This window comes from Aplidium turbinatum, chromosome 8 (genome assembly GCF_918807975.1).
Source record: "Aplidium turbinatum chromosome 8, kaAplTurb1.1, whole genome shotgun sequence".
Classification (NCBI taxonomy): Eukaryota; Metazoa; Chordata; class Ascidiacea; order Aplousobranchia; family Polyclinidae; genus Aplidium; species Aplidium turbinatum.
Window position 1 is genome coordinate 21239992 of NC_137479.1, and position 16341 is coordinate 21256332.

Here is a 16341-nt window from a genome sequence, read left to right on the forward strand (position 1 = left end):
GATATTCAGTTAGGCCTACCTACACTACAAAAACTAACACTTAGGCCTAAACATTACAACCGCAAGCAATTTGTACAAAAAGCTGGATAAGTTTTCCTCCTGCGTATAGAAGCTTAACGAACTAAATATTGCATCCGCACCTGAACGTTCATTGGCGAAGTAACGTTATATCAACGCTGTGAAAAGGGCAAAGGCATGACTATGAAAGCTAGTAGGCTAAAGTACATGGCGAGGAGACATCAAAAAACAGCAACAATATTTTCGGCATTATGATGCTGTGCTGTGTACCGTGACGAGAGACCATTCTGACGAGTTAGTCTAGCCGCTCTAGCGAATGTACGCATTGACGTCACTGGGAAAGCAACTTTAACCATAACACATCTGATTGGCTAAGCAGCTGGTGACGTTTTGCAAAACGGGTGAGGATTGGATAAAACGAAGGCGTTTTTTGACATTTTTGAACCTGGGGAAAGCAACTTTGATAGTTGCTTCCCTGGAGCTTCACTGGTTTGTTTGTTTGTTTGTTTGTTTATCTTTATCCTGCATTGCGGGAAAGCGGACTTGAGCGCTATGCATCGGTGTAGGCCTTCCGACGTACACCCGACCCACGCTGCAGCGGACTGCAATGTCTGTTTCCGGTTGTCTACTCTACTTATGACTTAAATTTGGTACTACCCATTACTCGAAATCGATCACTGGGTAGAGGCAATTATCGTAGTTTTTTGCCTAGAGAAACAACAGCAAGTGCGGGTGGCTGGAGTCGAACATGCAGGCTCTCGACTGCGAGCCCAACGCGCTAACCACTCGGCCTCTGCTGCCATCTGACAGGAGCGTTTGCGTTAATTGGCATTTATAGGCAAGACATGCGGTTTGGTGAGGACTTAGACTACTCACAGGCGTTACGAGTAATTCTAGTCACGAATGCAGTAATTTTCAAGTAAAAATAGACGTGATAAAAATAATAAGTTAAACCTAAAAATCAGTCATTATATTTTGCATAGTTTTCGCTCAGGTAAGCACTGCTTTCCTTGCTTTCCCTCACCGATCGTCACTGCTGATCACCTTTTGGCGAACTTCTTCCGCTAGTATTCCAGGTAGCCATTATAGTATTTCGGGTAATTCGGATGAGTCACGCTGGCCAGAATACCTTGTGAAACTCTCATTGTGAAACGAGATTTTTCATAAAAACAAAAAATGACGCATAGCGCTTGACGCTTAAAATCGGCAAAGTAGTTGACGGCGCTATCACTTCCGTCAACTAAAAAATAAACTGACGGCGCTAGCCTCAGCGTCAACAAAAGTTGACGCCGTCAACGTACAACACTGAGCCGGAGTCAGCCTTTTTTTAACGACTCCGGACCCGGCTGGCTTAAAATCTCGAATTTTTTTTTAATCCTTCGTTAGTTTGTAATAGGCTAACCTATTCCTTTTGTTAAATGCATCTGTAGCGCCCTGCGTTTCTGCTTAGGTCTTTTTAACGTTTGTTACCGTCGTGAAATTGTCGTTGTTTTGCATATATGTAACGCTGCCCAGGAATTCAAGTAATTGTGCAGTTGTGCTTCAAGATTCTGAGGCGTGATTAGGAATTTGCGTGCCTCTCAAGAATTTGCATGCCCACAAGCTAAACGCATTCTTGCAACCGGCAGTTTCAATCACATATGCGTAGTTTTTTGTCTCTTCGACGTTATAGCCTACAGATGCTGGATGCCTCAGCGACTATGTATATCGCGTTCTGGCCTTCAATTCAACACAGAGAGTAGGCTACCGGTATTATTGGTGCAGAGAGTTTGTCAGAGTACGGTATGATTTTGGTGCAATCAGTAGGCTACAAATGATTTTTGCCGCACCCAGTGTGGCTTAATTTTTGGTGCAGTTCACTGTAATATGATTTTGGTACCGTAGGCTACAGTAACTTTATAGTGGTATTATTTCTGGCTCCGTCAGTCAACGTACAGTGTGCAGTTTCCTGGGTTGAACTGATGATTTGAATTATGTTCTGTTGTGGAAAGACGATTACAATCTTTTAAGTTAAGTTTCTCAAATGTTTAGATTTGACCATATTTTTTGCTGTGATACTATATGATTCTTTAGCATTTCTTTCAATAATGTATTTTTCTTATAGGCTTGAAAAGGGCTATATGACTAGCCGAAAACGTTCGCTTGTTGTTTTTATAATGTTAAATGTAGTGTTGTTGCTTAGTTATGTCTGTTTATGGTTTAAGTTATGTGGTGACAATAAAGTCATACACGTACGGTAATAAAGAAGCCCAGACCTCGTTCTCGGATCATTTCTGCCGCATCGTTACGCTGGAAATGTCGCTGTAGACTTAGTATTACAGCTAGGTATGGGCGGATAAGTTAAGTTACCTGCTATCCGCTACACATTTATAGTCCGACCCGATAGCTTAGTTGGTTAGCGCGTCACTTCTGGAACGAAGAAGCTTCAAGATCAAGCGGCGCTGGTGGTTCGACTCTCGGGGTGTGCGCTTAAGCAACGCACGTTAAGGACTGCTCTCCATTCAGCGGCATCTACCTAATGGATAGGTCTAGCCTACAACCTACCCAGGGGCGCCGGAAGCGGGGGGGCAGGGGGGGGCATTCTGCCCTCAATTTTTCTGTAGGTGGAGGGGCAGGGGGCAATGGTGCCCTTTTAAAGTCATGTAAGCTACTGCACATTTTGCAATATAACAATTTCTGCTATTCGCTTTTAGCCTAATTATAATCTTTTATTTTTGCCTCAAAATAATATTTACGGCACAAAATTTTGCCACACAGTACAGACCTTAAAACTCGTTTTTTTTTCGGCAGCCATCGTGGCCTACCGGGAGCTCCTTCTCGGGGGCCAAATCTGCGTGCTTTGAGGCCAAAATAAAAATAACAATAGCACATGCAAGTAAATAGAATTAAACTTGAAACAATGCAAAAATGATCACTTAGCGTTGTTGAAGTCTGGGCCTGGGCGACGTCCTACAATAGAATCGTTGCACCACGCAATAACTGCTTTATCGGGATTGTAATCCAGTACTATTCAAACGACACTCGCACGAGTGTCTCCAATGTGGCTGATTTTAAAGAAGTTCGCCACTCCTCTAGAATTCTTTTTAGCAACGAAAAACAACGTTCGACATGACTGTGTTGACGATGACGGCAAGGTAATAAAATAGGTAGGCTATTTCAATGATGTGAAGGACATTACTAAAGGAAGCATAATTTTTGCAAAATATGATCAAAAAATGTTTTCTCCTCGGATGTCAACTAACTTAGTTCTCCTTTTTAACAACGGTTCAATGTCCGACAACATCGAATCGACATAAAAACGACAATATTGCCAGCCGATGTAAATTAGCACTTCAGATTAAGACTTTGTTAAAATAAACGTCGAGAATTACAAACAAGACTTACAGCGCTGGCGATCGCAGATGGATATATTCCATCAATAACAAATATTCTCGCACAATGCAACAGTGGCGATTAGGCTATGACGCGCTGACCTAATTTTGCGTCACTCTTTGATAGCCTACTAGCCTACATGTTTTCGACAGTTAATCCACGATCATTCTATTGCGAAATTAAATAATTGGCTAGAAGAGATCGGCGGCCAAACTTGGCCGATTGAGGAGGTAGCACCGGCGGTCATTCAAGCACTATATAGCGGTTATGGCCGCAGGCTGTTTTAAGGCTTGACAGTAGGTTACATCATTATAACATAGCATGGTGCCCTTCTTTATATACCGGATTATCATTATCGCTATATTTTATCTTAAAACTTGAAAAAAATTGGCCTTTTAGTAAACAAAAGTGCCCTTTTTTCGTAATCTTTTCCCCCCAGTCACAAATCGTTCCGGCGCCCCTGAACCTACCCTGTGCTTTTTTTACGAATACAGCACTGATTAAGCTCTGCAAGAAGATTTCCCAGTTTGAGGATACAGATCCAATCAATCTCCTACACTAAATTTCACAAAAAACATTAGCATGTAGGCTAACCCTGCTTCACCTGGTTTTAAATTTTTTTAAAATATCGAATTTTTGCTTATCCCTGAAACTGCTCACTCGCTATATCTTCTAATGCACTCTAGCATTTTAATGGAGACAATAAGAGGCAGTAATAAACACTTGAGGTAAGCAAAGTGGTTTATTAGGCAACTCCATGAACACTGCACGTGTAATAACCTACTTTCAAAATGTCGAATTCTACCACATTTCAGACATGATTTTCTTTGTAGGCTACACCGTTCTGAAATCGATTTCGGCAAGAAGTTGTTTTGTTTTTACGAAGGTCTTCCACCACGTGATGAGAAATTGTTTTTGATCTTGTGATTTCGTTACCGCAGACTGATGGTAGTCTTGACAAGTCCAACAAGAGCTCGTTCTGAAGAGTCATTCACAACCTTGAGATGAGAAAGTCAAGGCGTCCTTTGATGCGGTTATAATTTTCATCTTTTTCCCAGAGAAGCCCGTTTGGAGAGAAAGATAAGATTAATAACGTTAAAAAGCAACTAAGACTATGGGCCAAATAAGTCTTTCAGTAGCGTGGTACGCTACATGAATGGCAGACATATGCTGCTCGGCACTTTTCAAAGAAGATTCTTTGCTGTAAAAGTGTAGGCTATCTCTTCATGACCTTGGCCGTAGGCTACTTTTCTTTTGTTGCACACCAGCGTCTCTGAAAAGAGAAAGTACGACCAAACGCTGTCAGATATCAAAAGCGATTTTCGAATTTTTTAGCCATGGCTTGGCTGAATTGTCAAAATCTCTCCGATTTATGTTCTTTTACATTGATGAGCAACATTTTGATTAATTCAAATCCTCGATAGGAGCTTGAAAGAGTTAAGCTGCTCTTGACCATGCCTTGACATAAAGCACGGCAATCTCAATGGTGTAGATTATCTTCGCCATCCAGCGTGCATGATAGCCTACCTTGCACCAGGTTCCTTTATTCATTGTAAATACCTTTCCTTCTGGCAACACTCCCCTGCAACATCAATGATCCGTGAGCTATTATATTAAGCCTACCACAGAAACATGACGTTTCGGCAATAATGTAGAACGTACAAAGTAAAAACAGGATACCTAGGCTACTTACCAAGAAAGATGAGAGTCAGCTCTGAAATTTCTTGATAATCTTTTCTAGTACAGTAATAGGTTTGGTTTTGAATCTTTATCCTCGAACTGACAAAACCTTGATCGGTTATTCCTATGGTACTTTCGCATACTAGCAGAGGCTGTTGTCTTGACGCAGGGCCGGTTACCGAGGTTGGCAGAGTGAAGTTTTCCGATTGTTGAAGTGTTGTTGCTCGGGAATTATTCCATTCACTAGGTGCCGCTGAATGGAGAGCAGTCCTGGAATGCGTTGCTCAAGCGCACACCCCGAGAGCTGAACCAGTGGCGCGTGATCTTGAGCCGGGAGCGTAACTACTAAGCTATCGGGGCATCAAGTAATGCAGCTTGACAAAAAAAAAAAACTTGAAAGTCCTGCAAGTGTTAGCCTACTGATATCAAGTTTTTCTGTTGATTGTCAGCCAAAGAAGGATTAAATTGTCAAAGCATGTCAGTTTTTTTTTAAATTTTTGATGGGTTTGCGTTCAAATGATTGCTTCGTTTCTAAGGACAGCATAAAGCGCATTGGGATTTAATTGGCTTCGTTTGCTGATACTTATACAGTATACACTTCGCCAGTAGCTTTTTCAAAATTTAATAGCTTATAAAGTATAATAAAAACCAAAGTAGGCTATTTTTTTCTGTGGAAATTTCCAATAGCCTAAGTTTCTTCGAAGAACTTTACTAAATAAAACATACGGTCATGTCAGAACACAAAAAGTGCCGTGACATGTGACTGTTCAACTTCCACCACCGGTTTAAAAGATTTGAGAAACCACTGATCAACAATAGGCTAAATTGAGAAACCACTACACCCAGAAACAAAATCCGTGATTGACAAATTGATTCAATGTTTGCTGTCTGGGATAATTACCAATAAATTGAGTTTCGCTTTGGCAGCATGATAACTATTTAGCTTGCGAAACACATTAAATTCCACCACAAAAATGCATTATTATCAGCATTAGGCTATGTTTGGATATTTCAATCGTGTGCAAATTTAACTGACAATAATTCATATAGACCTCCTGGAGTTTACCGAGAACCAAAATTTCTGATACAGCAGTGACCTAGTATAACCTAGCCTACTTAACACTTTTAGCCCTATAGTTTAGGGCTGTGGAGTCGGGCGAAAAATCAGTTTCAGTTTGTTTTTATTTCTGACCATCACAACGAAAAATAATGTAGGCTATGCCAAACAAAGCAGAGGTCTAGAAAAAGGTGGAATGCGACAAAACTTAAAAATATAGGCTACGAGTTACGTCTACGAATCCTTGGTTTATAACTGGCGGATTAGGTACACGCCAAAATCCCTCCGACTCCACAGCCCAGATGGCTTCAATTTAGGCTATAGAAGTTCTAAGATTTTCTCGAAAGCTTTCACTACACATCGGACCTTGATGAATGCATCATAGCCTATCCGAAGTTCATAAGCTTGCGCATCAATTAGTTTACGCCCAATGTTCAAGTTAGACTAAGAACAATCTTTCAAAGCTTCAACCAAAAGTCGGAGACGAGTTGCTTCGGTTTTCTCTGGTTCATTGATGACGTCTTTCATACCGAGATAAAATGATAACCAAGGGCTGGTCGATAATTCTGAGAACAGGTCGTCAGTGACGGTGCGCACGTACACTAGAATAGAGTGTACGCAACGCAGAGATATCTCATGAATGAGAGGAAAGCCCTGTAACAAGCACTAAGTATGTGATTATAGCCAATAAAAGGAAAATCAATTGAGCATATTCGATTAGGCTAGCGCTTTATTTTTTTGTTAAATGCAAAAAATTACAATTTATAGTAAAAGGTTTATCCAAACATTGAATTAAGGATTAAAACATTGTAGAAAGTATTTTACAGTGCCAGTGCCGGTCTTTGGGGTGTGCAAACCGTGCGATCGCACAGGGCCCGCAAATTAGGGGCACGCAATTAACTCAGAAAATGCAGTAATTTTGTCATTTCCGATGGAAAAATTCAACAAGTGAAGTCAACAAAGGAATTAGCAACAAGAAAACATAGGGACTCAACGAGTGCAACCTATTTCGTCCCCTGAACATTGCGTACCCTGAAAAAATCGAGAAAAAAAAACAACATAGCCGAAGTCGCTGATCGGAGTTGCCGCAAACATTTCAAAGTTTCACTCGATCTTTTCAGGGGACGAAATAGGTCGAAATTTGATTTTGTTACACGATTTCAGGGTACGAATTTTTCAGGGAACGAAATAGGTTGCATCCAGACTCAACATGTCATAGAGACATAGCTTTATTTCCGAAAAATGCCAAAGAAAGCATGATCTTATCCTTTTGCTATGCCGCCGGACAGCACCATTTTACTGTAATATTCATGCCCAAATTTTTGTTGAACATGCTCTCAGAATGCCCCAAATTCAAAGTATTTTTTCAAAATTTTCTGGTGGAGGCCCCCAGACCCCCCGCCACTGGGTGTCGCCTTCGGCGATCATGCCGCCACCACCCCGCTCCCCTTTCAAAACACTTAGCTACGCTACTGAATTGGATCATTGTCATTGGGGCCAGCAAAGCAAAATCCGCACAGGGCCGGAAATACCCTAAGACCGGCACTGACAGTGCAATAATACTGCCACATACATACCTTGGCCGAGCAGTTTAATGCCATAGTATAAAGTCGAACAATAAAGTCACGGTTGAGAGGAGCTAGAATGATGTCATGTCGGTTGAGCAATCGATCTGATTGCTTGACAACCGGCTCCAAACAAAACAATCTTGATTTAAATTTGGTTTTGAACAGTGAACTCCAACACATCAAGACTCCGCCTGAATATGATGGACACGTAAAATTTATAGTAGCCTAATTAAATTCAAACTTATAATAAATGAACTAAGTTAGCAATAACAAAGATGTGCTTGTAGGCTACATGTTTCATCAAAGCGGAACAATAAAGAAGTCCATGATACAACACTATAAGTGGAATAAATAAGATCAAAGGTATCTTACAGTTGATGTAGTACGTTTCGATGGAAAAAGTCTGTAACATCGTGATGTTGAGTCTTTCCACAAAAAGCCAAACAACTTACATTGGAATCGCTGTCCAAAATAACCTTCGATATATTGGAGTAATTCTTCAGGATTCTGTTTTATTGAGTATCCAATCTACAACACAAAAAACTTTTGCAGCTTAGGCTACATATTTTAAAAGAAATACAAATTTATAACAAAACATGACTAAACAAAAAAGAAAACACATTACATAGAATCCAGGAGTTAATGTCAAATTAAGGAGACCTAAAAGTATGGTCTTGCTCAATGATGTGGTCTAATCAGATTTCAGAGAGGGCAAAGTAAGATTTTATGAGGTGCCCACTTTGGCAATCATTTAATTGATCGATGTATGTTTAAATGCCACAAAAACTAGTGTTAACGGAAAAATAATGTTACCTTTAAATTAACCAAAAACACTCACAAAAAATGTATTTTGGGCTACCTATTTCTGTTATGGGATGACGCAGCGGATAAGTCGCTGCCTTTCCAAATACGAGAAATAAGTTCAAGCGCTCATAAGAAAAGCGCGTGAACAGATTTATAGAGTACAATCAAAAAGCGCATGAACTGACAAAAGAAACGTCGGCAGTCGGCAAGCCATGAAATGGAACGAACAAATGTGCTCGTCGTCGCTATAGGGGGCAAGTCGGAAACGAGATGGCCATTTCATTTTTACTTAAATTGCAATGTAAACTGATAATTAGTCTTACTTTGGCTGTGTATTCGCGTTCATGGCAGATTAGAGTAGAAAGAAGTTGAAAAACCGAATAATGAACGTCACAAACAATGAAACTATTGATTGGTCGGGACAGAAGCTGCTCGAGTGTCATCAAAAAGTCCGAGCGGTCAAGCACAAGGGAAAGTTCTGCAAACATTCGTTTTAAGTTGAAAATCATTGGCATTCAGCCGTAGTTGTTGAAACCTCTGGGGCTGAGGCTCTATCCCAGGGTGCCATTTACAATACTCTGTGGTGCCGCGAGCTTTTTCTCATATTCAGTTTTTATCTGTCTTCAAACGGTTAGCTAAGATCAATGTTGCTGGTGAAATTTTCATGCACGACTGTTTTTGTTACATCATTAAGGATTATTTTCTGTCATAGGCTCTATCATATACGATGTATAGTTAATTACTGTAGTTACATAGTACCGTATACGAATCGTAACTACAAATTTCTAGTGTGGCACCCTTTTCTTGTTGCGGTTTTGTGACGTCACATGCAATGTTTGTACATTCGTACCAGCTGTGCTGACTGTCGAATGTTGTTCATTTAGTAGGTGAATGCTATGCATAGAAAGGTTTTTACCCTTTTGTGTGCTAATGGAAGAGCAGCAGCCTGCATTAAAATTCAGTGGCGAACTTTAAAATAATGAAAACTTCAATTTTTTTCAAAATGCCGTTTCAACGTGCCATTCAATCTCCAAATAAATTGCCGTTACTATCATTATGTTGTTTCAAAAGGTGGTAATATTTAATTGCCTTTCCTAAAGACACAACGAGTGAACTTGCCTACTTTTCTTCACACTGCATTAGAGCTGTAAGTCAAGGAAAGAGACTATGAATATCAATTTTAATGTGTTTGATATGAAACAGATAAGGTTTGTTTCAACAACCTGCTGCATTCGAGGTGAAAGATCGTTGGTCCGCCATGGGGTGCCACAAAATTTTAAAAACGTTGGGAACCACTGCTCTATCCGAACACCACTCCGGAGTGTCCATGTTCTCACGAAATACACCGAAAGGTGACAGGAGATCAGTTTAAGTTTGGTCTCATCACCTAAGACACGCAGATATTTCGCTCTATTTAGTTGACTTTTATATCGACTCCTTACTCGGTCCAGAATAAATTTTCGTACGAATTCATCCCGTACAAACTTGCTAATATCCTCTAGAAACAAATACCCTTGCTGTGCTGCCGCTAAACTAGTTAGCTGGAAATGTTAACTCTGTAAAAACGAAATAACCGAACCGTGATTACACAAAGCTTACAACCTGGTAGACAGTTTCTTTCATCATTCCTACAGTTCAACATCGCGTTGATGATGTCTAATAGTGACACCAAAATCTCGTCACAAATGATGTTTTCCGATGATACCTTTGTTCCATTCACAACAAGTAGAATCACTGAAGAAAAAAAACAGCGTATGAGCAGGTTAATATGAACAATGTCACCATTACAATAACAAACCAATGCATGACGTGGCATCAGTCGTTGATGCAGGGAGATATTCCTTTAGACCAGGGGTCCGCAAATACTAGGTCGCGACCCAAATTTGGGTCGCGAGACCATTCACAGTGGGTCGCAAAACGGTTTAAAATTACCATAAATATAACTTGTATGGCAAAAATAAATACAATCATATAGTCTTTGATGTGCTGAGTTTCGTACAATTTGGTAGGCTACAAGAAAATTTATACTTTCGATTGTAGTACAGTAGTTAAGCCCACGGTTATATATATAGCCTGGAAGACAGCTTGAGCCAGGGCATGAAAACTCTCTCAGCTTAGGCTATCTCCAGAACTGGCGACTGAAACTTAGCGAAAACAAACTTTGGCGGCAGTTTTCCACCTATAGCCTACAGTCGGGAAGTTGATCGTGAGCTACATGTTCAGAACAATGGAAAACCTCTGACCTTCTGCCCCGAACCAGAATATCTTGGGGTGACACTAGACAGATCGTACACATACCGCCACCATTTGGTGTCACTGCGCAAGAAACTCACATCCCACGCTGCACTACTCAAGCGCCTGGCAGGCCACAGCTGGAGGGCGAGGGCTGACACTTTGCGTATAGCAGCCTTAGCCCTTGTCTACTCTTCAGCAGAGTACTGTGCACCCGTTTGGTGCTGCAGTGCACACTGCCATAACATCGGCACTTCCATAAACAGCGCCCTGCGCACAGTTACCGGATGCATGCGTCCCGCACCATTGGATAATTTTGCCATTCTCGCTGGCATCCAACTTTCTGAGCTTCGTCACGAAGAAGCCACTCTGTTTCTTAGCCGACGAGCACTAAAGCCTAACCATCTTCTCCACCACAAGATCTCTGCTTCCCCAAACCAGCACCCCAGTCGACTGAAGTCAAGACAACCATTCGTGCCAGCCGCTCAACTTCTGATCAACGCAGCAGATGAACTTCATCTCTGCGGCTACTTGGGCGAACTATAAATGGAATTCTGAAAGGAAGTCAAGTACCACCGGACTTCATTCGTTCATCCCCAACGCCGACACATGCCCCATCGGCCTGACACTACAAAGACAAGCATGGGTGCGCCTCAACCGTCTTCGTACGGGCGTCGGGCTGTTCCGGTCAACCATGCGCCATTGGGGAATTGGCCTCTTCCTCCTCCTGTGAACGTGGTGCCGAGGAACAGACTGCAGACCACATCATCAATAACTGTATCATCTTCAAGCCACCTAACGGAGTGGAAGGTCTGCGTGTCATGGATGATGAAACTAAATACTGGCTTCTCTCTAATAGCCTTTCAGTGTAGTCCGGGAACATCTTGAGTCTGGGCTGGTAAAAGGATAGAGTAGACCCTCGGCCTCAGAGGCTTGCACGACGACGAAGTGCACGGTTAATAGGTCCACCCGCTTATTAAGCCCCATTTGGTCCATTCCGGAATTACTGAAGGTATAGGAGTGGTAGAAAATTGTCTCCCGCAGCCAAAATCGTCCGGTCCCGATGTGGCCCTAATAAGTGGGGACGACCGTATTGGAATTGATATTAATTTGCAAAGTGTTTTGCGCAAAATTATATGCTTCCGAAACGTTTGGGTCGCGAAGACTTCGAACGATTGCTTTTTGGGTCGCACCAAAAAGTATTTGCGGACCCCTGCTTTAGACAACACTAGTTGGGAATACGGACAGAAGCAAACGATGCAACAACTGCTCAATTGCCCTGATCTAAAAGCAAAGTGCTCTGCACGAGATGTGGTCACGTTCAACGGGAGAGCAAAAGCTTGCACAATGATCTGGGCAACGGCGGTGTGACATACGAAAAAGAAGTAACAAAATCGTCGTGTATGACATGCCAAGTATTCTGTTCGTACAGTATGTTTTGCATGTGACTTCGTGTTGCCACACCGCAGCGCGGTCGCATCGGAGCTAGATTAACACGCGACAAGCCTTACTTTTACGCAAAATACGATGTAGGTAAAGCGCGTCGTCTTCTGGCATCCCCTTTGTTCCAAGTACCCGTTGCAAAAGATTGAGAAGCGACAAAGTGACCGGGGTAGGAACTTTGCATGCAAAATATATAAACACAGAACACATGTTACAGAGAAAGAAAAAACTTAAGATTCGACACGTTTAGAAAACGCAGTCGACTACTATAGTGCAATCAGTGAATTTGATGAATTTATCTTAATATAACTTTCCATTAAAATGGAGCAAAAGTAGACAATAAAGTTCTAATAGAACAACTGATTTTGACACAATGAAATTATCAAACATGTAGAATCGAATCAAAACTAATAAAAACTCCAAACTCTGGAAACCAAAAGCCCTGGAAACTGCCATAGAAAATTCAAATACTCTGCACCATAGGTTTTTCGAATATTCTACTCGAAATAAAACACATAGCAATATGCTTGTGGGTCCCAACCCCCCAAAAAAAACTAACAGCAGCTTATAATAGTTCAACAAAAATGAATCAAATTTATCCCTTGTCTCTTGGTATAAAAGTCAATTTAATAATATAAGAAACTAACCTACCTGTTGCGACAAAATCCCAATCAAGATTGAGCAAGTCAGGCAATCGTCGGCAAACCATGGAATGGAACGAACAAGTGTGCTCATCATCGCTATCGTTACCAACAGACTCGTTAATGGCTGCACTTAAGATTAGTATCAACTTGTTTGATTGTAGTTGGTCAACAGAGGAGGAGAGAGCATCCTGCATTACAAGAACAGACATAATGTCATATTTCTTCAGTTTGTATATTGAAAGGCAAAAATGAACGAATGTACAATTGCAGAGTCTGATCAAACGGGAGGTGAAAGATGCAACGAGAGTAATAAAAGGTCGAAAAGCTTGCTTCACTGTTTTTTAACGTAAACTACCATGCATGATCTACTTTTCTCTCATAGTGTTATTTTAATTTTTCTAATCTTTAAGGTGAATTTAACAGACGAAAACATGGTACTAATACAATAAACTGCACGCCATGATGCTGTTGAAGCTTAAATTTTAAAGGAAAGAGTAAAAACGTTTGAAAACGAATTTGGTATTAGATAAAAACATAAAACATTTATACTTTTTTCCTGAACATTTATACAAATTATATGAACAATACGTAATGCAGCCTACCAATACTAGATCCACAACTTCTTGATTTAAAAGCATCAAACCCATAAGATGTTTGCAATCATGGTGAGAAACAAAATCAGACAAATCTAAAGGCGATATCCATTCAAAAACCTGAAATTAAGCGAACAAGGCTGTTGAATAGAGACAAGCAGCAGGAGCAAAACTACCTGTGAACTGCTGCTTCCGTGGCGCTTCAGTACTTACCGCACGAAGCTTCATTTCTTCGCTGATCACATCTCCCGAGCACTGAAGAACAATCGAAAGTACAGCAGGGTGATGAAAAAATAGAAAATCGTCTTCAAGCAACCTAGAAACAACACAAACGGGAAGCTCTGAAACAAACAAATGAGAAAGTTTATTTGTAAATCAACACGATGATAAATAAAAAGCTTTATCATGACATTGCACATAGCCTATAGATAGAAAGGCTCTTCCCAGAAACATTAAACAACTTAATTTGATTAGTCAGAAACAACGCAAGACCATTTGATATTTCAGGTATCTGGTTTCTTACAAAAATCAATAAATAATGATCTGATTTTTGTGGTGATATTAAGAAGATAGCTATTCGTAACCATCAAAAGCGACCTGATATTTCATAATAAGACAAGTTGTAGGTTACCAACAGAAGTCGAAATAGTGATTAAGCAAAAGCGTTTACCTGGATGTTCAGATTCTTGCTGACAAACCTGAAACAAACAGAAGTCTGCATTGAATCCCATCACGTCGCAAAAGCGCAATTGTCTGCTTAACGAGCATCTGCTTGTTTCAACTTGGTGGCAAAATGAAAGCGGAAAAAAATCAGCAAAAACACATGAAAATTCGAAAAAAAAAAAAAAATTTACGAGGCGGAGCTATTCACATGATTGCGCCTTTATTTCAACCACTGTATTAATGATTAATCAATCTAAATTTTAAATGATCAAAAGAATACATTCACCAAAACTGGCTTTAAATACATGTAAACTTTAAGGTAAAAAAAAAAAAATTAAAGCCATTGAACATCTCAAACTTGACACATGGCATAGCGTGACAGTTAAATCAATTACAGCAAGAAGAAAGAAGATAAACTTGACAGCAAACAATGGAAATTCTGCTAAATCCCCATGAACGGAAGAGTGTTGCTTCAACAGTAGATGAACATCATCCAACGGCAGGAAGCTAAATAAAGGGAAGAAATGTAAGTTTTCCAGAGCACGTGATATTCAAGTACGGGTTGAATTGCATTCCTGCATTTCATCGCAACAATATTTTTCGTTTAGAAATACGACGCTACAACTCGAAATCTAGCCTACTATCGACTCACTGCTTTTCTTGCCAGTATAGCAGCGCTAGTAGCGTCAGTGTCGCACACTGCAGACTTAAGGTAGTGCGGTCAATTTGTCCATTTGGTGAAATGGCGCATTCTCCAAGATATACAAGCAAATCCATGGACTTTCCTGTTACAGTAAAAAAAAGAGTAAATATCAGCACTTCACGGCCTATGATAGGCCATAGGCTACTTCTTGAGCTACCCTTACTTGTGATTTGATAAGTGTTCAACACCTGTATCAACACCTGCTATTGTTACATCCTTGAGGTAGTCCATAGAAAAAAACAAAAAAAACTAACAACCTAGCCTGCAACACACAACTACAAAATGATCAAAATATTTCGTCGTTACAGCTAAATTAACACAGTACGACAAAGCCATCACAAGCTACGTATGCATGTGAATTGTGAACTCTTCATGTTCTTCACGTGCCATGCATGTTGCAGTTCAAGTCCTTACACCCCTGCCACGCAGACCGCGAAGTACTGTAATCTGTTTGGAAATATTGTGATATAAAATAATTTTTCGTGGTCTGAAAAAGTTCAGGCGTTATCGCTCTCACACCCGCTAGCTTGTGTAAGTGCTGCAACTAGCCAATTTGAAAATAGCTGTAGTGTAGACCTCTATGGCAAGTAGCCTACGTCACAGACGAAACTTTCGAAACGAAATTATTTCTTTTGTGAATTATTTTATGTATTTGCATTTATTTAGGAACAAGTCGTGATGATGCTGACAACACATCGCAAAATAGTGACCGTCAACCGCCAACTACCTGTTAAATTTATGTAGCCGCTCCTCAGCGTTTCATCGCTGCCAGCACTGTTGAAAATGTGAAGCAGAGGGTCCGACAATATGCACAAAAAGTCAACTATTGCGCAGGCGGTTGATGAACAGCTGTGAAAACGTACAATCTATACTTTAGTGTCATATCAACAAAAGCTAACAAAATCTTTGCACGGTTCTGATTAATCTCGGCAATAAAATCTGATTTTTTTCTGTTGTTAGGCCTCCTTTACTTATCAGGCTTTGCATAATAGTGTAACAGAAAAATTATACCAATCAGAGTGTAAATAAAAGATGTATCGTGAATTACAAGAGCCTGTTCAATGAAATGATAGAACTCACTTTTCGTCTCGATGATATTTTGTCTTGAGCTTCAAAGCAACGTCTATAAAATTTTCGAAAACTGAAAATACGAAAAAACACTCAAATCAAATACACGCATGACTGATACGATGAGGACAATAATTTCCTTCAAAAAAAGGATGTCTACAGTTCAAATGAAGTTTATTAGGCTAGTGAATAAGTTTCAACGCTTAGCTTAAAAGACAGACATTCAACAATACATTAGTGACCAGCTCCCAAATTTCGAACAGCAGATTGAAAGCTTGATAAGGATGTCACGCTAACCCATGATACATCAGAGCAGTGCTACCAACTTCGTGATGAATTTTAGTAGTAGATAAAATCACAGTCCCTGCTTCTTAACTAATTCTGACGGTTGAAATTGGTTTATCATGCATTGTGAAATCCGGAAAAAAAACCTTCAATACTGGGATGCTAAAAAGGATAGACTCTGGATACCAAGGCTATGATGACGATGACAGTA

The 16341-nt window shown here is 40.4% G+C and overlaps 1 protein-coding gene across 1 annotated transcript in view; it reads right to left on the bottom strand.

The window, feature by feature from the left end:
* Nucleotides 1-4602: 4602 nt before the first annotated feature.
* The window catches only part of LOC145775349 (meiosis inhibitor protein 1-like), a 59819-nt gene continuing 48080 nt past the window's right edge, over nucleotides 4603-16341 (bottom strand). The window contains exons 15-29 of the mRNA XM_082586636.1: nucleotides 15858-15918; nucleotides 15505-15626; nucleotides 14727-14859; nucleotides 14470-14581; nucleotides 14082-14109; nucleotides 13625-13752; nucleotides 13421-13531; nucleotides 12826-13006; nucleotides 12243-12350; nucleotides 10102-10233; nucleotides 8823-8977; nucleotides 8148-8223; nucleotides 7705-7886; nucleotides 6599-6781; nucleotides 4603-4972 (exon numbers count right to left, since the gene is read on the bottom strand). Coding sequence (XP_082442762.1) covers nucleotides 4934-4972; nucleotides 6599-6781; nucleotides 7705-7886; nucleotides 8148-8223; nucleotides 8823-8977; nucleotides 10102-10233; nucleotides 12243-12350; nucleotides 12826-13006; nucleotides 13421-13531; nucleotides 13625-13752; nucleotides 14082-14109; nucleotides 14470-14581; nucleotides 14727-14859; nucleotides 15505-15626; nucleotides 15858-15918 — 1751 coding nt within the window. The 3' untranslated portion in view covers nucleotides 4603-4933. The remainder of the gene's footprint in view (nucleotides 4973-6598; nucleotides 6782-7704; nucleotides 7887-8147; nucleotides 8224-8822; nucleotides 8978-10101; nucleotides 10234-12242; nucleotides 12351-12825; nucleotides 13007-13420; nucleotides 13532-13624; nucleotides 13753-14081; nucleotides 14110-14469; nucleotides 14582-14726; nucleotides 14860-15504; nucleotides 15627-15857; nucleotides 15919-16341) is intronic.